The sequence below is a fragment of the Henckelia pumila genome, chromosome 1 (genome assembly GCF_033568475.1).
Source record: "Henckelia pumila isolate YLH828 chromosome 1, ASM3356847v2, whole genome shotgun sequence".
Lineage (NCBI taxonomy): Eukaryota > Viridiplantae > Streptophyta > Magnoliopsida > Lamiales > Gesneriaceae > Henckelia > Henckelia pumila.
In genome coordinates this window covers 86,043,248-86,067,006 of record NC_133120.1, presented here as the reverse complement: position 1 = coordinate 86,067,006, position 23,759 = coordinate 86,043,248, and the positions used below count along the sequence as shown (strand labels likewise).

Genomic DNA, 23,759 nt, shown 5'->3' with positions numbered 1-23,759 from the left:
AGAAGAAAGGGAGAAAAAAGAGAGATGAAAGGGATATTGTTCGTAGAAAATTAAACTAAAACTAAAAAAGTTAAAAATAGAGAGAGTAATATTTGATTTTACCGCTTCAACCTTTCTCCGATCAGATCGGGCCTTTGTCTCCTGCGCTTTTACTTAAAATTTTTTTTTTCTTTCTGATTTTTTCGTTGCAATCCGACCGTTGATTCCATCGGGAGCGTTGCATTTCTTGACATTTCATTGAATCTTTGTTTGCACATAGATACAAATTTCTTCAAGTGTCTGTAATTCATGCCGTGATCTGATTGCCGATGTGATGGAAAATTGTTAAGGGGCTGAGATTTTCGCCGTGACAAGAGTTCTGAATGGCGCCGGCGCAGGTGTCGAGGAAGCAAGGGCATTTAGAAACTGGAAAAAAGAAGGTTTGCAGTCCTGTCCGGTTATTCAATTGCAGTTTTTTCAGTGGCCACTACATTTAAAATAATAATAATAATAATAATAATAATAATAATAATAATAATAATAATAATAATAATAATAATAATAATAATAATAATAATAATTGCTCATTTGAGTTGTTGATAACTATTTTATGTTGCAGTTTTTTGTTTGGGGATGATGCTTGATGATTGTATTGCGTTTTTAGCATATGCCACTCTCTTGTATTTAGTACAACTAAAGAATTTTAATTTTGTTGTACTTGTTTATTCACATCCGTGAGTTGCTGCTGAGCAACACGTAACCAGATAACCATAGAAGGTCTCTCCATTTTCTGTCGAGAGTTTTGATTTCGCATATGCAATGCGGCCGCGGGTTGCACTTTCTTCCACAAACTGAAAACTTGCGAGTAACTCGAATTCTCTATTGCTAGATGCACCCTGTTAATGCCAAATTCATGTAAGATGTGCCAGTACTAGGTTTATTCATCTCAGTGGGATCCCGTGCCTGAGAAAATGATGGATAAAGTTCTCAATATCATCTACTAAAAACTGAATTTTGCTTAGGTTGTTTTGACGTGTTTGTCGTGGATATATTTGAACACGGACACACCTATTTTTCAGTGACATTTTTGTCATTGTCAAAATTTCGAGAAGTGATTTGTTGGCTCAAATTTACATTTTGTCATTGTACTCCAGCATGACATATTAAGGAGTTCTTTTTTTCTTGTGTGTTCATATTTTGTTCGATTTTTTGTATTTTTGCTGCAGTTAGAAGAGTTTCGACGAAAGAAAGCGGCAGAGAAGGCTAAGAAAGATGCTTCCACGCCACAACTTCAAGTTTCAGACGACCTTCAACTTGAAAAGCAAGCATCAGAGGAAGCATTTATTGTAGATTCTAGTGGATTTGGTGTTTATTGTGATCTTGCTGAAGGTCGTTTTGAACCTTCAAATCTTATTGCAAGTAATAGGATTCAAGAAACTGAAACCGACTTTAAAAGTGATTATAGTTCTTCCCGTGATACAAATACTAAACTTTCTTTATTGGCTAATAACATTGATGGAAACATATCCTTTCCCAAGCATTCACGCTTAATTGGCGATGAGTATGCCCATTCTGTGGGCTCGAATAAACATAAAAGAGCTGACCATGAATTCCTGAATGAAATGAATGGCGATGTATCATCTTCTCAAGTTGCTTCAACTTTAGGAAATTACGATATTTTGGCTCATCACCCATCATCTCACCAGGAAGTTTACCGTGCTTCCAGTCACTCTAATGACAATGGGATAGATAATCACCCATCCAATTATGATAATACCCCTGAAAAGGATTTTTTTCGTGGTAATTCCAGTACATCTGTTTTTACCCCGAATCTTTTGCCTGAGAATTCTATTAGTGCTCTTATGCAAGACAGGCTGGATAATGATGGCTACCTGGGCAATGGTATAATATCTTCACCTTACCAAAGTAAGATCGCGGGACTTTTAAAAAACTACTTTTGTTCTTTTTTGGGCATTTGATTCCTCCTTCATCTCCTTTTTCCAGAAATTTCTAACTGTGTTTGTTGCATGGTTTTTCTGTATATTTTCCTTGGTCATGCTGTGGTGTCATAGACTCTGTCCGTTCTTCCACAAATATGACCAGATCTGTATTTGGAGTCGGACATAAAATCTCTGAGTTTCCTGATATGGAGGACAAGAAAGTTAGTGGTTCCACTGCTCATATGGGAGGCTTAGATCATTCAACTCCATGGATATCTAACAATAGATATTCTGATCGATCTGACACCCAATTATGGTCAAACCGTGCGCCACAATCTCCAACTGCATCTGGGAGAAGATCGCGTCCGTCTTTCCTTGATTCCATTCAGATTTCAAATGCTCCTGCATCATCTCCTCCCCTCATTGGAGAAACAAAAGTTGATTCATCGAGTTCCAAGGTCTACCCAATGAATAGTTTGGCTGAATTAATTTCTCCAAAATCCGTGAGTTCTTTTATTGCGTCTAGCAATGAAGTTGACAGATTCAATCATATCACTGAGAGCAAGCATGATCTTCTTTCACGGAAGCAAAATGAAGACTTTGCTGCTTTGGAACAGGTTTCCTAAACACGCGTATTTATAATTGCTGTATTGATATTTTATGCTTCTTGATATCGTTATATCTTTATCGCATATTGTCTTGCTACAATGGGTTAATTCTTTTTTTGTAAGAAATGAGATCATATTATATACATATATATATAAATATATATATATATATATATATATATATAAAGGATCATGTAATAATTACAAAAAACGGATACGTCAAGTGGAGACCTTAGAACCCACTAAATATCAACAAAGTATCACGCTCCAATCTCTGACAATGGGTTAATTCAATCAATTCTATTTGCTTTTCACATAGATAGTGTTTGTTGAATTAACATAATCATTGCATAGATGAAATTGAAGATTTCATTGCATTCCCTTTTGGGCAATCTTTTAGAATGGTTGTAGGATTAACCCTGATTATTGTGATGATGTATTGGACAGAGTGCAGTTCTATGTTGATGAGGGATGAAAGAAGAGTTGAAATGTCTTTTGATGTATGCTGATAGGAAATGTAGTTGGGGCTATAAACTAATTTGTAAGATCCATGAAATTGATTATTCGGTTGACATAAGGACGGATTGCTTCTTCAGGACTTTGTTTTCTTGGGACTGATTTAAGGTTTTTGTATTTTGGAGTCACTTCAGTTTTACATTTATTTGCAGCACATAGAGGATTTAACGCAGGAGAAATTCTCATTGCAACATGCTCTGGAAACTTCGCGTGTTCTTGCAGAGTCTTTGGCTTCTGAAAATTCAACTTTGACAGATAGCTTTAATAGGCAGGTGTGTGGTTGCAATGCTTGTTTCTGAAAAAAGCGTATGCGTTAGCTGCTTGGTGGATTACATGTGAGAACTGGAATTTACATGATTAGACTTCATTCTATGCATGTCTTGCAATTTTTTTCTTTTTTCTTTTGGTAAAATTAAAGTACCGCTTGGCTGATGATTTTTGTCAATCATGATAGAAACTGGTGTCCTCTTGACGTTATATTTTGGGCTCCTGATTTGATTATAGCTCTGGAAGTATATAATACCATTTACTAGCTGGATATGCAGGACTTCCATCACAGGGTGCCCCACATTCGTATTTGAGAGTCTATAAGGGTTTTTTTAAATAACAAGTTGGCATACCTGATCAATTTGATAATAATTTCAGTATATTTGTTATTATCGTGAATGCTGAAAATTTGACAGCTGGAACATGTGTTATGGCAAGCTCTTGTGTTTAAAAACTTATGCCTTCTCATTGTTGTTTCCCTTCTTCTTTAAATAGACATGCAATGCTCGATAATATTGCTGAACTTCTGGTGTCATTTGGACTCTCGGAGAATTCAAATTTATAATGTTTCCTTTCTTGTTAAATAGACATGCAGTTCAAATTTACAAGATTGTGTTTTTATGGTATATATAATCAATTATCTTGAGTTTTGTAAAAGCATTGTTCAGATATTTGATTATTTTCATCAACTTTTTATCGTGTTCTTAATTTTGTTTTTCAAATTCTGAGTTGACCTTGGTGCTGCATACTAACTAATGTTGGGATTCCAATCTTTCTTTTATTTGGTAGCACGACTTGTTTGTTCTGATGCGACTCTTTTCCTCTTCTCTTCAGGGAAGCCTTGTCAACCAGCTGAAGTTTGACTTGGAAAAGCTACAAGAAGAAATCAAAGCTCAACTGGTTAGTGTTGATAGAATTTTGGGTGTGTTATGTAGTTGTCTTCAGCGTAGGATGTCTCCGTTGTTGGTATGCTGACTAGCTTCTTGATTATGCATAATGGAGTTAATTGACTGACGTCTATCTTTCATATTCTATTATCGTGTTCATTGTGATTGATGATCAGTTAACAACTGTTTTCCTTTTTATATTTCTCAATCTCCACTCTCTTCGACTCACCATAATCCATTTGTTTTTATTCTGCTTAACTTGACCCATGATGTAAAAAATTTGTAGGCAGAACTCGAAGCTGTGAAAATTGAATATGCTAATCCTCAATTGGAATGTAATGCAGCTGATGAACGCGCAAAGCTGTTGGCTTCGGAAGTTATTGGGTTGGAAGAGAAGGTAATTCATTACATACTATTTTTTAGCTATGAACAACTTCGTTGAATTGGGCAGGAGAGTAATAATGCTTACAGTACCATTTGTCAAATCTTATTGCAATGGGGTGTCTGAACTCTAGAGGGTGCTGTGTATTCATGCTTTATTCAGTTTACATTTGGTGTTTCGAGGAGAAGGGATATCTTTCCCATTGTTGTCTGCTAGACTTTTTCCCATAATTCCATTTCTTGAAGTATCATTCTGCGGAAGAATACTGACTGCAGTTGTATAGATGCAAAGAGTGGAGTAGTCACCCCATTTATCGTTAATGCCAAACATTGCTTGGAGTTTTATTTTCGTTTCTTCAGATTACATTTCTGTGGTATACCTGTGCATCTAGGCATTACAGTTGAGGTCTAATGAGTTAAAATTGGAGCGGCTTTTGGAAAATTCCCAGGCTGAAGTTTCTTCTTACAGGTATCGTGAATTTGTGATTACTCTTATTGTTATCACATTCACATTTCTAGAAGAAAAGGCTTCATAATAACAGCCCCTTTTGCTCTCCACAGGAAGAAACTGTCACGCCTTGAAAAAGATAGGCAAGATCTGCAGTCAACTGTTGACGCCTTACAAGAAGGTGTGCAACTTATGTGCTCTATCAATGTTTATTTATTCAGAGCAATATATTTAGGAAGTTGAAGTGGAGAGAAGTATAATCATGAAATTGTCGAAACTGTCACACTCTATTCTCTGAAACTTGTTCGATGTTGATCTCCTGCTGGTGTCTGATTTCAATCGTGTGCGTCGAGAAACTTAAAACTTTTGATTTTTTTTTCGTTTTTGGGAACTTGCAAAGGAACCCATCAAATACTCACTTTATCTGAACTATATTAAATTGAGCTCAAAGATGGCCCCCACATTATTCTTCTGCTACTTTCTGTTTTATACTGGACAAGAGAAGATATGTAAAAATGAGTGGTTACTGTCAAAAAGAAAAGTTTTGAATATCTTAAGAGTGCTGAAGTTTGAACTGAAAAGAGAGGAATGGGCTTTTTGTCTGCTTTTGTTCTTCATTTTGTTGCTCAGTTGCAGCACAAGTGCCTGATGATGTTCTAAGGTGAAGGGAGTCCTGCTAAAAGAGAATTCCTGTACTGTTATTGACGAATTATGATTATCGACATCACTGAATTTTGAGTCACTCCAATTCTATAGTTTTCTGCATCAGCCTTGAGACAAATATGATTTTGATACTGGAAGATTTTTGTATTTGAAAATTAAGTCAATTGGAACATTGCATATTCTTGATTTTGTGAACTTTCTCTTTTATTTTTCTGGAATTCTTAAGGTTAAAACAGAATGGACTCCAGGTGACTAATATCCATGTAGGAAACTACCAGAAGGTGGCTTAAAGTCCTCCTTTTTAGGATCAAAAGGATGAAAATAACTCAGATGATCTCTGACTTATTTGAGTAGTACTTGTATCGTAGCTTGACTTGTGTTGTTCATTGACATCGATCAATATCATTGCTCATTTTCTTCTAATCTTGTGTTAGTAACTAATAATTTCTTCTTCACAAAGTAGCTTGGCCTAATGTTGTTTGTTTTATAATTATAATTCAGATCTCACCTGTAATAACTGCGGTGACTATCTCTGTCATCATACAATTAATAAGAATCTGTCTATATATGTTCTATAATGTGTATAACCTATATTTGAACTCTCTTATTTTCATTCTGAATCAATCGCGATGTGCGTCGTACTAATGATATAACCATCCCCTTGTGCAGAGAAAAAACTGTTACTGGTCAAATTACGAAAAGCTTCTGCAAGTGGGAGATCTGTTGACATCAACTAATAAGAAAGAAATGGCAACTTCAACAGAGGATCTTGGTATGGATTTCCAATAATCTTTCTCTTTTAGTGCTCTAATTTGGTGTGAGAGTAATAATCTTCTTTTGGAGTTGTATGTTTAGGACTGAAATTTTTGATGAATATGTCCGTGGAAAACCTTGTGATGAACTCAATGTCTCTCGTCATTGCATGAAGAACTCGTGAATGTATGTAGATATTATGTTCTTTGCATAAACATAGGTGATTTCTCCTTATTGCTCCTTGAGGGGCAACTTCCAGGTGTTTTTTTATCGTAATATTTCATTTTTGGGGTTTTCTTGCTCTGAGTATCATTCAATCAGACAGACCACTATTTTCCTATCTTCTAATTTATTCCCGAGGTTTTGAATCATATGGTCATGTGATTGATTAGTCAATTATGATTAAAAAGAAATCTGTTGATATATATTATAGGTAGTGTCGCAGAAGCTTCGAATTTGGACTATTATGGGACTGAATTGCTCAGAAGTGATGTTCTTAGTCATGAAAAGATAATGCTCCGTCTTGAAGGTCTACCTTTGACCATTCCTTTTGATCAGATGAGAATTCAAAATATTAACATGTTAATCTCAGAGGTAAATTCTGTTGGCATTTAAACCTTTGTGTGTTTGTGTGGATTTCTCTAGTCTCCCTTTAGTCCTTGCACTGTTTAGTTGAAGTGTCACTGCAGTTACCTTTTCAAGAATCCAAAAGTAAATTGAGTTTTTCCACTGCAGTTGGCTTTGGAGAAATATCAGTTGAGGCAGGCCTTGTCAGCAGAATCATCTCAGAGGTCAAATCTTTTGGTAATTTTTATTCAATCTTCTTTTTGATAATTGAGATTGTTTTTGTAGCATACCTACTGCTCCAAGGAATTTAATGTTGGTGGTGATTTCTCAATCATGAAACCTACATGTTGTTACTGAGTGATGTCTCTTTGTAGCCATATGCATCGACCTGCAGATTATGGGATCTTAAACAAAGACTTGGGACCCATAAGCAATTGCAACTTTTGTTTATTATAAAGTCAGGTAGATTATGGGATCATACACAAAGATTTGGGACCCATAAGCAATCAGGAAATTTCATGCAACATAGTAATCTCTTTCGCAGGAGCGTAGTATGATTAAGGCTATCACAAAATTTAACAATTCACATCCGAACACTAGTCTTTTCACCTTCTGTTTGGTTGGGAGATTTTAGATATGGTTGGCAGATCATACACAAAGATTTGGGACCCATAAGCAATCAGGAAATTTCATGCATCATAGTAATCTCTTTCGCAGGAGCGTAGTATGATTAAGGCTATCACAAAATTTAACAATTCACATCCGAACACTAGTCTTTTCACCTTCTGTTTGGTTGGGAGATTTTAGATATGGTTGGCAGAATGTGAGGAAAAAGTTACATATTTTAAAGTAAGTTTTGTGCTGTGAGAGCCATAAAATGTTAATTTTTGTAAGTCGTTTTGGCTTGTCTTTTTGTCTTCTACACGGTAGATTTTATTTCATCTTTATCTGCTGCTGTCTGGTTGAAGGAACTAAACCAGGAATTGACCCGAAAGCTTGAATCTCAAACACAAAAATTTGAGCTGTTGATGTCTCGAAGTATGGCAAATGAAAACATCCAACCAAGACAACCAGATCTTCATGTTGAGCAGGAAAACACCGCATATGCTGATGAAGGAGATGAGGTGATGCATCTATTACAGTTAGATTGTTTTGTTTGGTTGCCTTTAAAATATCGAAAAAATGTTCGATATATACCGTGCTGAATTTATTTAGGAGTAAATGCTTGCCGGAATGTTGGCTTGGTGAACCAGGACACTTTGAGATAAATCGTTATAAATGATGAAGTAGTATCAAATGTGATGGAAGACTCAATTTGGCCTATCACCCAATTGAGTATAATTTGTGTACAGTTCAGTGACACTGCATATCCTGACGATTATTCAACCAAGAACTAAAAATTATAATCTTGTGTTCAGAAATTCTACTGCTGTGCCATTTTGACTTGTCGTTGTTTTGTTTGAGTAGGTGGTGGAAAGAGTATTGGGATGGATATTGAAGCTATTTCCTGGAGGGCCATCGAAGCAGAGAACCAGCAAGCATCTATGATTCTATAATGCAGTTATCTGGACGCGGCCATATCTTCCCCTCCCTTTGTTCAGTGGCAAGATAGAGCTGCGGTTTGTATACTGGGAGTGACCCCATCTCCTTTCTTTTTTTTTCCATAAAGCGGGAAACTCTATGGGGCCTCCCAAGATAATGTTGATAGGTATCTTGGCAAAGTCGCGATTATTTAGTCTGTCTGTTTCAAGTTTTTGGGGCATTTAGAATCAGAATTTTTTTTATGGTATTAAAGGGAGGTTTTTGTAGCATTTGTGATACTTCTGCGGGTGTATAATTGTACATGTAAGTTGGGCATTACGCATTCTAAGAAATTCTTTTGACAACAATTAATCTTTTTACATTATAGAACAGTCAAGAGTTACATAAGAGTTGTAAAGATGCCAAAGACTATTGGTGTGAAATGTCATGGAATGAATTTTGCTAATTCGTCCGCTCATTTCATATTGATTCTTCAATTTATCACGTAAAAAGTCTTATGCTATTACGAATTGATATCTGCCTCGTGATTGGGTATTTTACTTGCTGATTATTTTTATTTTCAAAATTAATTCTGGGGAAAACTTCCCTCTTTAATTATTTCAGACGCGTGAATGAAAAATCTCGCCTCTTCAACGACTCTGACACACTACTGTATGATTATTAATTTCAATTGAGTTACTGGCTAATGTTGTCCAGGCAAATTATACGGATTCTGAATTTGCTTGTTATTGCTCATGAGTTTGTGTTCCAATCTCAGCTCCAGAATTCCCCTTACCATGAAAGTCCAAGTAGATAATTGAAACTGAAGTATTTACAACTTCATGTGATTATGTTTACTTAATGTTAGTCTCCCCCCTTTATATGTTGAAATCTACTATTTGTCAGCCAAAAAGCAAAAATAAAAATAAAAACTCGCGAAACTAAGCCATCTTCCATAACCTCAAGTAAGAAAATTTACAAGGCAAATCTAACCTTAGTCAGAGGCATATGCTGAAGCCAGAAAAAATAAGCAGACAGCTAAGAAAATAGCCATCAATAGTAGCATTATGGAACCACATTTGTAGTTCTTTTTCACGAATGCATAAAAAATAAAGCATACACGATTCCTTCATTGACAACAACAGGGCAGTAACAGCTTTCCTAAAGGATATCTCCTCAAGTAGTTGCTAAAAGAAATATTATCTATAACATGATCTAAGGTAGGGAGATAGACTGCTCCAACTATTAGATTAAAACCTACAGATTTTTGCTACTCTAACTACATAATTGTACATTCAAGGCCGATGCTGAGATAGAACAAGAAAAGCGATCGGAAAGAAATCGAGGAGGTGGATATACATTGTGGTTAACTGGAGAAGAAACATGAAGCTACATCTAAGCCAATTCCCTGTTATTGCAAAAATTCAAAAGCTGGATTTTCAAGTAGTTCTGCTGCAGGTTTTACACCTCTGAAGTCTGATTCTTGGAGAGAACTACAGATATCATCGATGGAGAAGGGGATGCTGCACAAATAGAGAAGGTTAATCAGTCATGAGCTTTTATTGTTTTTATGTTGTGCTAAATCTTTGTCTTGTCATGGTACCTCGAATTTTCATCCAACAAAAAGGAGTCGCCATCGGCTTCATCAAAATCCTTTGTCATTTGTATCTTTATACTAGATACTACCTAATAAGATGAATATAAAGTTGAGAGAGTGCCAGTATGCTATAAAATAGTTGATGCTTTTTCAAAATCATTGTCCACCATGATTATATAACTGAAATGAAGTTGAAAAGCATATCGAGGAAGAAAAATGAAAAAGGAAACTAACTTCAGGAGACACACTACATGTGTCATAATCGTCATCACAGTAGAGTGTACAAATTCTATGAAGCTGTTGAATGCTCAATATCTGCAAACAACAAAGCATAAATAAGGTCCATCATGGTGCTTATGCTATGGATTAGAATACAAATCACACAGCTCAAATAAACTAAGATATCTTGGATTCAAAATCTGCACGTAATTCCTGCCTCAGCTCTCTTTAATAGCTATTTTAGTACTCGGAATAAAACAAACACATCAGGGCAGTCTTACAGGGCACAAGTCAGTTGTAAGATCTTCATATGTTATTCGAGACTTCTGATGTATTACCTGCATCAAAAGATGCTTAATTACTCTCAGAAATACATTAATGTCAGGGGGTATTGTAACATTGTCATTCTGTTGGTTGTCGAGATTTTAGATAAGTACGATGCCATAATTAATTCAAGCATAAATATCTCAAAATTCGAATTATTATAGAAATGTTTTACAAAAGGTTCGATAGGCAAAGGACAAGAGAAACATACCAGGAATCCTACAGCCTGACGTACATGTTTTAACTCATCCCATGATGAGCCTGCATACTGTAAAATGACACTAATTATACAACCTCCATATGATGCAATAACTGTTGAAAGTATGTTCTGAAAGCATGCTAGTAAAGTAACTCTTGTTTTTCCTATCCTATATTCAATGGCATACGCCAGGCTCATTAAGTATTGTTGGATCAAATAGATTGCATTTAGATCCCATACATCCAACGTTAATAATGCTCCCTACTATATATAGTGTGGCATTGGATCCTTCTTATCCTACACAACTTGCAATATATTAACGAAAAATTCATAAATTAATGCGCTGCAACCAAAGCTACCTCTTCTCGTGCATGTCCGCACCAGAGTTCTAATTCATCTAATCCTGCTTTTATGTGCTCCCCATTGCTAAATGTGCAACACTCTTTGCTAAGGAGAAGGCTGCAGAAAAATGAAACATCAGAAATAAAGAGTAAAATTTTGTTGTATTAGCAACAGAAACACCACCGAAAATATTTTAAGCAACACCTGTTAAAAAGTTGTACGTTTATATAAGAAAAAATCTGGGTGAAGATTTTCTGAACAAGGACTGGAGGAACCTGAAACAACAATTTTGATAAGTTATGTTGCATAATCACATAACAAGTTTATGAATAGGTTTACATACAAAATTATCTTTCATAGTGGTTAGAATCCCATTTAGGCTCTCGGTGATGCTTTTCCAATGATTTCTTGGAGAACTACCGTTAAATGATCCACCAGATGATTGAGGTGCCTGAAGTACTCGTTGAAATTAGTTCAATCAGCACAAAACATTAGCAAAGCAAATTCAACAACGCCACAAAACAATTTCTAGGACTAATTCATACATGACTCTTGCTGTCTTATTCAACTGGCTTTTTCAAATAAGATTTTATTTTCCATAATATCATGTAGAAGGGAAGGAAATCATGCATGCATGAAAACTAGATAACTAAATTGTTTATGTAATCCTAATTAGGACTCACAAAAAATAAGATGCAACTTTAGAAAAGAAGCTAAAATATCCATAGATGGTAATCGCGAACAAAACCAAATAAAGATGGGAAAACTGAATTTTCAAAAATGGGAAAATCCAACCTGGATACACAAAGAAACGAGTGACAACAATTCCTTTTTCGAGTTTTCCCGAATGATTCCATAGATCTTTTCAACGTAAGCAGTCAATTGCTCCTTGAAAAGCAAAGCCGGATACTTGGCCTCAACTTGGCAAATCCCATCGAGTCCACCTATTGAAAGGTGTGCAGAAGAAGGCGAGGAGCGAAAGCCCTGAAAAATTGCTAAAAATCATATTGCTTACTGTCTCTTTTGGGTGTGTTTAACCAAATTGCTATTAAGAATGTTCAAATTCAGTCACGTTTCAGTGAAATATCTCTGGAAGGGACTAATTATAAGTATGTTGACACATATAAGGTCTCCGCACCTGGGAAATCCTTCCAAAAAATGAAGTAGGTTGGGGAGGTTTTTTTGGAGTTGAACTTGTAGCTTTTAGAGTTTGCTGAAGTAAAAACAGTAGTGTGGATGTGTTTGAAAGCCAGTAAGCTATATTATTGGTGTTTGCTTCATCCTGCAACAAGATACAAAAAAACCGTATTAACAAGGACAGCTGTAACATACAAGATGCTGAACTACTTCAATCAAGAATGACTAGGATTATGATTCAATTTGTCACAACTGATAATCATTTTGGTTCTTTGGTTCCCTAACTAGACATAGATGTCATAAAAAGATATATGTGAAAACCAGCCATGTCAGCTCCTATCCTTTTTCAGGATTTCATATTTTCCATCTTTTGAAAATAAACATTAGACTTGAGCTTAAATAAGTGTACTGGACATCTCCAAGCTCAATAAAATTTATTAATTAGTCCATTAAACAATAAACAGATTTATCAGTTTTTGCGAATTCCTCAACAAATACTTTACTCTTAACTCCTAATCAGCAGATGCAAAATACTTGGAGAAAAGTTAAATTTCACTAACAAATTAGCAGCGTAGCGGTGATTTCCATAAGAATGAAAATACATAATGACTAATAGCTTCAGATCACGCACCTCTATTGCAGAACCTACATTCTGAATAATACGATCAAATATACTAGTTCTATCAGCTTCGAAGGATTTCCAGTGAATAAGGCATTTGTAAATGGTAAAGGCACAAACTGGTTTTCCTTCACTGAACCCAAGATTTTCCGTGATGCATCTGACTAGAGAGTCTATATTCTCCTGGGAAAAAAGGGAAACATGACTGGTTATAATTTATTTCCTTCAAAATGTTCATATGTTGGACAGAAATTCAGTTCCTCGACAAGGAAAGACAGAAAGACGTGACTTAGAAGAGGTATTGAACTGATACTAGAAAAAAAAAACATGGCAACATTTACTCGGTTTTAATTCTTTTTCTTTCTAATAAATTACTGTCGTTTTCATCGGAGACACATCAAACAGGTTTGAACCATTGGGAACACTAGCAGCAACCTTCTTTTTGAAGCACAATATGATTTTTTTATATGTTTTGCCTGGCAATTCATCCATAGCCCAAAAATGGTCCAAAGACTCAAAACAGAAAATTATGCTTTGTGGAAGCCCTTTATTTATAGAAATGATAATATACCACTATTTGCTCATTAGCCTAAGAAGGCCAAAAATAGCATTAAAAACAAAGTTTAAATATCTAAAAGGAGCATACTCGTTGTCTTTCGATGTTAGATTGTCGCATCTTGTTATCAAAGTCAGTGCCAAATCTTTTGGAAGCTGCCACACGTAGGGATTCCTGAATTAATAACTTTTAGAAATCATCAATGAGCACCAATGTGGCTTTCAAATATTTTAACAAGTCATGCTAATCTCGTAAAATTATTGTCTGTATAATCCACTTACAAAATTGCCATTCTCCAAGGGCTGCAAAGGAAAACAGAGGCCGTAAGAACCATCAGAGTAAATTCAAAAATACAACTGAGATTTTTGATGGCATCCTAACCATTGGTTTTTGAACTAAATGTCCGGAAATTTTCCCAGCAGGAGAATTTAACGAAGCTTTCTGACGGAGAATATGTTCTTCTGATTCCATATCTGAAAGTTTCTCTTCAAGCCTATGATATAAAAAATATGGAACAATATCATGAGCCGCAGTAATAGTATGTTCTATCTTTCTTAATATCACGTGAGAGTATAAATGAAACAGAGACAAGAAACATGATTAATTAATTCCATGAATGAGTTCTCTGTTTTCCGATGAAAGGTTCATGAGATGAGGTTATTTTAAAGTAACAACCTTTGCATTGTAATCTTCAACTGAATAATCTTTGACTCTGCCTCCAAAGTTTGCTGTAATCGCTCTTCGCTAATCTTACTTGTTTCATCAAGCTTTCTTTCCGTTTCAGCTATCTTATTTTCCAGTGACCTAACTAAAGACTAAATGAACAATTAAGAGTATCCAATCATCATTACAAGCCTTAAATATGATCTAGCCAAGGCAGGAATGAACATGATTTTTTAAACTCACACCTTCAGCTTCTCATTTTCAGCTGTTAGGTTATTGACCAGTTCATGATCAAAAACAGGGATTTCTACTTGAATAGGGACTTTCTCGGATACCATATTTGATGGTTCACTTTCATTTATCGATATTTCTTTACTATTTTGAAACTGCAATTGAATTTCCTCCAGAGCAGATTGCAGTTCTGCAATTTCCTGATTTTTAGCATCCTCAATATCAGCCTAAGAAGAACAAATCCAGCAATTAGGGACCATGAAAGATTCCCGTTTTTCTCTTTCTTACATAGCAAAAGAGATGATACACTAGATAAAACAAACTTCATCATAAATTATAAGGTTAATGGAATATGTAAATGTAAATTTAAACAACAAATCACCCTCATGCGTTTCTCCAACTGCAGTTGCCAAGTTAATTCCTCAACATACTTTTCCAACTTGTTTTTGGCTTCTTTGAGTGCACCAGTTTCCTTTGCTGCCTGATTGAAATCCAAGAAAAAGTTACCGGATAAAGTTACCTTCTCAAAATAAATACGGGTGCTTCAAACTTAACTTGAACAACTGAGAAACCATGAAGCATCCAGATTTCACAATCAACATCCTATTTACATGTTGGCCTAGTCCGAGAGCGAAAAAAATTTCAGATTAACAGAAGCAACAAGAAAGAAGATGGAAAACTTATTTCTACAGAAAGCAACCAATATAAACACAACTTAATGCAGATGTCGTCTGAAAGCTAAATCTGAGACTGGTTTGCTTGGGTTTTCAGAATGCTCCATCATTTGCAAGATAAATTCCTTCCCATGGTTAATAACATATAATCATATGATTCGAAAGAAAAACATTACTTATGTTTCAACCTTCTCTTTGAATTAACAATCTGACACAAAGGCTGACATAAGTTCTCTCACCATTTTAAGTTTTTGCAGTTCCCTTCTGGCCATTCTTGATCTCCAGGCACATTGAGTGGCAATTGCAGCTACCTTCAACCATAAATACTGATTGACGGCGTAGTATCCTCGCCAATGACTCTAGAATAAATAGTATGAGAGAGGAATCGTCAAATATAAAATTCCTACTGTTGTATATCTAATCTAACTGAATAAACAAAGTTTCTTACCTGCAGAAGTGTATGATTCATAATAAATAAATGGATGTGAAGATTTACTTGTGTTACCAGGAACTTCAATGATAATTACTCAATTTACAATAATATTTATTAAACAAGCACCGTATAATAGACAATGCCAGATAGTGTGCAAGACTCGGGATGATTTTGGCACGAAAGATGACAATAGATATCAATGAACAGAAAAAGTCCATAACCAAATACCTCCACCATATATTATGACTGAAAATAAATATTGGAATATGTCCATGATAATTAATCAAAAAGCAGAAGATTTCCTTTTTCTCCAAAAATGACAGTCAGTTACAGCATTACATAACTATCAATTCATATCATTTTTAAAACACTACCTGAATTTCTACTGGAACGATTCCCCTATGGTGTAGTTTGGTGTGTTATTTGATCGGACACAGCATTATATCAAACACAATTCAAAATTGTCTCACATCAAAGATAAGAAGGCACAATTATGATTGATACAATAGCAAGTTGATATGGCATTATTTTATAAATTTTCAGAAATTTAGTGGTTAAATTTTCCTCTTTTTAACTAAAGTCTTCTTGTTCATGGCATGATATTCTCATAACTGTACTATTGAAACCATAGATCCTCAATAGGAAAAGCTGGTTTAGCCTCAGTAAGACAATATGTTATGGATCTAAACATTTGCATAACCATATGCTAATTAATGCTGCAATGTAAGTGAACATTACCTGAATGATGATAGCTGCTTTAGTTTGCTTTCTTAACCGAAGCTCATCACGCGCAATTGTCCCCCGGATCACGGCTTGAATGAGAACAGCAGAAGAGCACAACAATTCATAAAACTTTCTAGCCTTAAACATTCGTGCACCTTTCTGGATCTTCAAAGCTGCAGTCTCTCTCTTTCTGTGTTCATAGTGTTGGCGTGCTACTTGTCCTGGCATCACATGTAAAATAAATTAACAGGATAAAGAAAGGTGTATGAAAACATCGGTGGATTGAGCAGAGAGAAGGGAAGTCACTCCCTGAATTGAAGTTTTTTATTTTATTTTATTTTATTTTATTTTCTTATGCAATTTGTCCTACAATTTTGGCTTCGCCCCCCTGATCTATTAATCTGCTCCCCACCCTCCCTTTCCCCAAATCCAAGGTCTACCACTACATGAGAAGAGATAGATGCTGATAATTAATTAAAAAATAAAAGAAAAAGGCATCTGATACCAGTCATTACCTCTGCACAGAGCTTGGATTTGAACAGCTGCCTTGCATAATGAGATAAAGCTTTTATGCGTCAAATATGAACGGTATTTCCTCTGAATAATACACGCCGAACTTCCAAGGACCTTACTTCGGAGGTAATCAAGTTCAGCCATCTGACCAGCTCTGAGAAAAACTTTTGTTTTACCAATCTGTAAAACCAGATGAGATTCAACGTATAATTCAGATTATAGGTACATGACACAATGAAATGATGATTTCAATCTCCTATGAAGGCAGGGAAAAAAGTCTAGAATTTAATTTGATATTCTGCAGGAGTCCAAATCATTCAAACAAGCGGTCATCATGCAAGTACCTGATAACCTTTAATGCCAGTCTTCTTCAGAAGTCTCTGACACGCTGTGAACTCATTACAACTATCACAGAGCAAGGAATTAGAAATATCAGTCAGGATACGGTCCAGAGAAATTTAGCAGAAGCATTATTGAAGGAATCTAAGAACCCTGGGAAATCTAGAGCATAGGATGGAAAGTGGCATTAAATTGAACCTTAACAGAATAAAAAGTAGAGGAACACTTGAGGATCTGAGCCAAAGTAGATTTAAGTGTAAAAAATGTGAGGCAAATAGTCGATTCCTTATAACATGTCGATTTTTTATTTCCAAAAATTAAAACGTGAACCACATAACATCTTCAATGCAAATTCATTTATGACATTCAATGAAGACAACTTGAGAAAAGCGCTTTCTAATCATGGTTATCCTGCATACATCTCTCAGAAGCCAATTTAGCAAGAGAATAAATAAATTTAGATCACAGAACAGAGAAAAATGAATGCCTCAGATGGGCAATGGTCAGAAACACAATTGTGTCGAAGGATTATCAATAAGTTAAAATGATTTTTTTTTAATTACTTTGCAGCCCAAGTCACCATGCCAAAATTTATCTCAGAATCTGTGCTGGTAAAACGTCAAGAATGAAGTTATTTAGTTGATCTCGATTTTCATCTAGCACCACATTAATTAAATTATACATTAGAAAAGACTGTGTTTGTGTGTTGTCATTATTGACATTTTTTAGCACTTTAAAGAAAACCTTGTATTCAGCCCTGCATTTGTGTAACAGCTCGTTTCCATGATATGAAGAAGACGCTCATTAATGTCGATATAAACAATGGCCGCAGAAAGTACCTTCCATCTAAAACAGATGGCTCAAGAATTTTGAATCGATTCAGGAATTCATCAAAAGGTTTTCGACTGGGATATCCAGCACAGCTAATTCTGATTGCCTCCATTACACCCTGGAAACAAATTTCTATTAATTTCAGAATGGTCAGAAAAGCAAGAAATTCAGTTGAGGATACAAATGAAAAGAAATACAGAATCTCACCCCACAACGAAGTTGCTGAAGTACATTAGGATTCTCAAAGATACAAGGCTTCAGAAGATTATTAGGCTTCACACAACGAACGTAGTGCGGCTCTGTAGCACTGAGTGTCTCAAGCAAAGCTTGAAGTTGTTGCTGTAAAATATGAGACAATGATGAACTGGAATAGTAAAATCAAGATTACTTCTAATGTTCAAAATCTGTGGGAAAACATGAACCTTAAATCGAGAACCAATAGAAGAGAATTTTGATGATTTTGATGATTCCTCGGATAAAGCTGGAAAGAGACCAGACACAAAGGAGCAGCTTGAAGCACGAAGGAGAGCCTGATGCTCAGGAACAACATAGTCTTTGTTCTTATCCAAAAACAGTTCTGTCTGATAAGTGACCTGAAATGGTGCACAAAATATGAAACTAAAATCGGAGAAGCATCCTTTTTCTTAAGCAAAGTACTCCAATGTTTCTTCTGTTGCTAATGCATATAAAATGCGCATACATCACCGGCATAATGGGAAATGGTGAAGTCGGTCCGTGATAACTTAGGCTTGCTGAAGCGCTTATGATCCTTAAACGTCTGGTATAGCTTTTCGACAAAAGTCTCATGTGTAGATTTTGGAAACATGCTGCATGAAATACACAATTTAAAAGGTGTGTGCAGGATAAGGAAACACGCTGCATGAAATACACAATTTAGAAGGTGTGTGCTTGATAATGCAGAATCTGATATCAGTTGAGATATGTGAATAAAAGTTCATACATACCAAGCCTCATCAAGAAGAGCGATAATGCCGCCGGGTTTCTAGGAAAAATAGATCAGATCAGAAATTAATTCATGAGGTAGAAAAAAGTCATACAACATAAAACTAAAATGACCTAATCAAAAAAATATGCCCACCACAAAAGTCATTACTTCTTCATTGTAAGATGCTTCCACGAAAAGTTGGCTTATTATGGACAGGCATCACTTTATGTAACTTAATACTAATAAAGAAATCACAGATAATTAAGGTCATAGAACATGCAAAAGAACTCCTATTACTTTTGAAGAACATGGTTAACAGTAATAGTTAGGCAATAGTTCCGTCAATAAGCATGTCAATGAAACACAAGCTTTGCCAGCAGGGGAGAGAGGAACATTATCAAGTGAAATGTATCACCAGGTAAATCTCTCATCATAAATATCATGTATAGTCACATCATAAATCTCTGGATAATTTTCTTTCAAGTGTCACACACTCTAGAATATCTCCTATATATAATGAACGATAATGGTTCTAACACTAGAAAAATGATGAACAAGAAGTAAACATAATAATTAGTTACAAAGCACATAGTATTTGATGTTCGAACCTTTTCAATAAGATCAAGAATATCTTGATTATCAATGAACTCTATGTAACTCCAATCAATTTCTTCTTTTGTATACTCTTCTTGCTCCATTTTGAAAACATGCTGCACAAATGAGTGTGATCTTGGGTCAACTTTTGCTTTATTTGATCTTATTTACTTGTAGAATTTGTAATGTCAACCTCTGACAGATGATAAAAGAGAATAGTATGTTTAACATATGCGCACCTGATTGAAATGTTGCTGCAGTTTTTCATTTGTCAAATTAATACAAAATTGCTCAAAGCTGCAGTAACATGTTAACAATAAAAAATAATTAGCAATCTAAAGAATATGATATCAAAGTCTAGCATGAAAGATACATTATTGTGCAGATGTCACGTATATTTACTTTCCAAAGTGAGAGTTATTACAAACAGCAACAATCACCATACTTATTTAAACACGGGATTGCATAGGTAAAACACTCATGTGTCCTTTTCTTTTGTTATGTTCAATATCACCTAACAAATGAAGCCAAAATTATAGGGCTCCATTCACCGAGACAGCGAGAACAATAGCAAATTGCTTGGGAAAGGGAAAAGAGAGCTGGAAATCAAGCATTCAAGTCCATAGGCACCATCAGAAATGGCAGTGCTCTTATGAAGTATTTTGCAGTATATTAACCATCATAAATGATGAATATTAAGCATACCGGTTAAGCACCTGTTTGTCTTGAAACTCTCAAATCCATAAATATCCAGCACCCCGATTAAGGATTTTGAATCAGGATCTTGGCCTATGGAACTGTTGATCTTGTCAACAAGCCTGACAGAGAAAGCAAACATAGCTGAGTAAAACATGCACTATAATGAATATTCTATCAAATAGTACACATCTGACTAACCAGTCAAATAATCTTGAGTAGAGAATTTTAGCAAAAGCATCTCTACTGACAGTTGCGGCATCTGGATCCAGGTTTTTTGTTATGGCCTCACCACGAGTAACAATGACCCGTTTGCACAAGGAATCTTCGAGGGACTTCTCATCACACCTATACAGAGACTTCGGATGAAGTGTTTTTTGGCCCTCATAAAAAATCCACAACATCAACAAGAGTGAATCTAGAATTATTCTGAGTGAAGAAAATTTATTACATTAAAAGCTTAGCTGCTGTTTTCAGATGAAACAGAGACTGATCGTCCTTCGGCTGTGAAGCATCACTTTCACTAACCTTCGTAAACTCAATATTACCCAAATGAAGAATTGCCGCAACAGCTCGGAAAATTGCATCCTGTAAATGAAAATCTTACTAAAGAATTTAAAGTAACCAATATAAACACAAAGTCCAAATTCTTGTACCTGTTCATCGGAGCTGATCCCAACAACTTCCATAGCCCTCCTTGTAGAAAGGTATTCTTTCGAATCATCAACTCCATCCAATTCATAGCAATTTGACTGGTTCAAATAATGAAACATCCTGGGATTTCCCAATTTGAATTTTTCAATATCCTATTATCAAGCATAAGAAAAAATGAGAAAATTGGCTTAAAAGAAAGGAACTCAAAAGGCTAAAATCATAATAAAATGATAAAAATTTAGGACAAATATAGTTAATCATTTTGCAAAATGTTGACAGGAACATAGAAGAAATCAACTTGAATTGCACAACATTGCGTTCCATCCACCCCAAAGGTCATGCATGCTGGTTTTTCAACAAAAATAAATCCAAAGTTTTATCATATCTATGGATTTGCATATGATCTTTCCACTACAACGTGGTGTATCCTAAAATCGGGGACTCAGTAACACATAAAAAGAAACTAAAATAATGGCATCGCAAGCTCCCTAAATTCAACAGAGAAAATTAAAGCCAATAATAAAGAAAGGCATACTATGACCTCCACAGGTATGTGCAAATAAGCTTCTGGCTTGCTAGTATATGATATGAATAAACAATGATTTAACCTACATCAACTACATTTTACCTCAGCGGGTGCAGCACAAAGCATATAAAAACAATGATAGTTTCTTTCAGGATCAGATACTTGGCAAACACGTGATCTTTCCAGCAAATAAGTTCTTATTGCAGCACCAGATATCCTACCATTGTTGTTAAACTGAATCTCCACAAATTTTCCAAATCGACTGCAATGAGGATTTGTTAAAAAAATTAGAGTAAATACCAACATAACCAGGATGCAGGAGCTATTTTGAGTCAAAATTGACTGACCTAGAGTTATTGTTTCTCACAGTCTTTGCATTACCAAATGCTTCCAGAACAGGATTTGACTGTGAACAAAATTTAATATCGGAATGAAAAAATAGGACAGATATAATTTAATGAAATCCACTTTTGGATGGAGGCAATGAGGGATGTGGTCAATAGCGCAATAGAAAAGCTAGATGTAAATTCCACAGACAAGAAAAAAGATCATGTTTATCAAGACGCAAACCTCAAGAACTTGCTGCTCCACACTCCGCCCCTCAGCTCGAGCTCTTCCTCCCATATGTGCAAGATAACTCATTAGCATCTTAGTGCTTTCTGTTTTACCAGCTCCACTTTCTCCACTAACCAAAATTGCCTGGCTGATACCCTCCTTAATCATTTGCCTGCATCCAAAAAGGACACTCTTTTAAACGAATATCCAATATAATGAACAATACTGGAGCATTCTGAGGAATCCAAAATGTTGCCTGTAAGCAGCATCTGCAATTGCAAAAGGGTGTGGACTCAGCTCTCCAAGAGCCATTCCCTTGTACTGTTCCATAGTCTCTGTACTGTATAAGTGAGGTAACCGTTGAAAGGGATTCACAGCTATCAATATGTTACCTGTAAAAGTCTGCAAAAAACCATGTTATTTAGGATACGTAAAACAGTATGGAACAAAAGTAAGAAAGATTTAGTGGTGAAGAACAAAATTTTAGTTACATCACTCGCATCTAGGAAAACACCCTTACGAGTGATAAAAAAAATATGACCAGTTGTGTTGGCTACGAAGCTTCACAATCTAGTCAACAAATATAAAAAAATTAAGCAATAAGAATGCTGCTCTGCTGCAAAATGAAAATTTAACGAGAAAATAAAATCAAGGAAACTACATGCAACAAGCCTTCAGTCTTGAAGAAGTAGGAAATTATAATCCACTGAACATACTCACATATATTTCATTCATATCATATCGACTTCTCAAATTCTGTAGAACACCTGGTTCATGCAGATAAGTGAGTTTTGTCATATCATCCACACCACATGAAGGAGCCTCTGGATCTTTTGGATATACATTGGCGACATTGGCTACAACCTACAAATAAATAAAGATGAAAAAAATAAAACTTACCTTGAAAATATTTTAATTTTAAATGGTAAGAAGGAACAAAATCTATGCATTTATTCTGAAGATATTAACAAGAAGGTTTGCAAAGGAAACACTTACGGTCTGCCCTGATGAACAAATCACTTTAATCTCTTCACCTTCACCTTCCACAACTTCCCCGTCTATCCAAGCTAACTCGGGATCCTCCACCCATACAGGAGATCCAATAGCCATACTGGCTAAAGCAGCCTGTAAGACAAGTGGAGCTCATTTTTTTAAATACTTATTACGGAACCTATTTGAACAGCATATTTTACAAATTGTTTTCTCATTGGAATATGATTATGCAGTCTGTGGTGTCCAGTTTTAATTTGATATACTTATCCAAAAAGTTCACAGCTGATAGTATAAATATGGAAGCCGTAAACCAAGCCTTTGGTAATACAGAAATCGATGACAAGACCAATGATTTTTAAGCTTTAAATTAAATCTCATGCAATACGTGATTCGATTGTGGCCTATAACAAATAATTCAACGATAACAAATGCAAAAAACCAAAATGCTTACCATTTATGAGATCGCAAGCAGTCCAACTCTAATATTTTTCTCTCAAATGATCAATGCCAAAAAACCCATAAAATTCTTGACCACGAAACGTCACGTGCATATGAACCAAGTCACAATCACCTTAAAAAAACTAAGCATGCACACAAATTCTACCCTCAGACGCAAAATATTTCCCCCTCACTCTCTGTTTCTTCATCTACACAAATGCCAGCAGCAATGCATGAATTTAAGAAACGATTTATAGGAATCGAGAATGAGGGTTTATAATCCCTTTTAATCGTCACAAGAAAATATCAATTCTCGACCCTTTATCAACGCAAATCTTTCCTTGTGTGTTTGTGGGTGTGAATATAGATCAAAGAAGGGATAACAAAAACACAAAAATTCAAAAAAAAAAAAAATCCCCCTTTGCTA

At 35.4% G+C, this 23,759-nt stretch overlaps 1 protein-coding gene and 1 pseudogene across 1 annotated transcript; one reads left to right on the top strand and one right to left on the bottom strand.

Moving 5' to 3' along the window:
- The first annotated feature begins 10 nt into the window (after positions 1-10).
- Positions 11-8,935, top strand: LOC140887012 (protein BLISTER-like; annotated as a pseudogene).
- An 840-nt stretch (positions 8,936-9,775) lies between these two features.
- On the bottom strand, positions 9,776-23,759 carry LOC140875672 (myosin-6-like). The gene is made up of 39 exons (XM_073279427.1): positions 23,346-23,759; positions 22,898-23,026; positions 22,622-22,765; positions 22,158-22,303; positions 21,917-22,073; positions 21,694-21,752; positions 21,449-21,608; positions 20,823-20,972; positions 20,618-20,754; positions 20,368-20,514; positions 20,187-20,288; positions 19,710-19,767; positions 19,485-19,586; positions 18,896-18,933; positions 18,631-18,757; positions 18,353-18,523; positions 18,138-18,269; positions 17,939-18,048; positions 17,105-17,165; positions 16,763-16,940; positions 16,263-16,468; positions 15,331-15,450; positions 14,800-14,898; positions 14,432-14,644; positions 14,199-14,338; positions 13,905-14,016; positions 13,805-13,825; positions 13,614-13,697; positions 12,980-13,150; positions 12,350-12,493; positions 12,007-12,195; positions 11,555-11,662; positions 11,416-11,486; positions 11,229-11,328; positions 10,882-10,938; positions 10,628-10,684; positions 10,362-10,442; positions 10,134-10,216; positions 9,776-10,053 (listed from the first exon to the last, which is right to left on the bottom strand). The coding sequence occupies exons 1-39, from the start codon at positions 23,346-23,348 to the stop codon at positions 9,942-9,944; spliced, it is 4,479 nt and encodes a 1,492-aa protein (XP_073135528.1). The 5' UTR covers positions 23,349-23,759; the 3' UTR covers positions 9,776-9,941.

Coding starts and splice junctions, on each gene's coding strand:
- LOC140875672 (XM_073279427.1), bottom strand. Junction 22,304..22,621: donor ATGATATGAATGAAATATAT/GTGAGTATGTTC, acceptor GGTTTTTTGCAG/ACTTTTACAGGTAACATATT. Junction 19,768..20,186: donor GAGAGTTTCAAGACAAACAG/GTGCTTAACCGG, acceptor ATGTTACTGCAG/CTTTGAGCAATTTTGTATTA.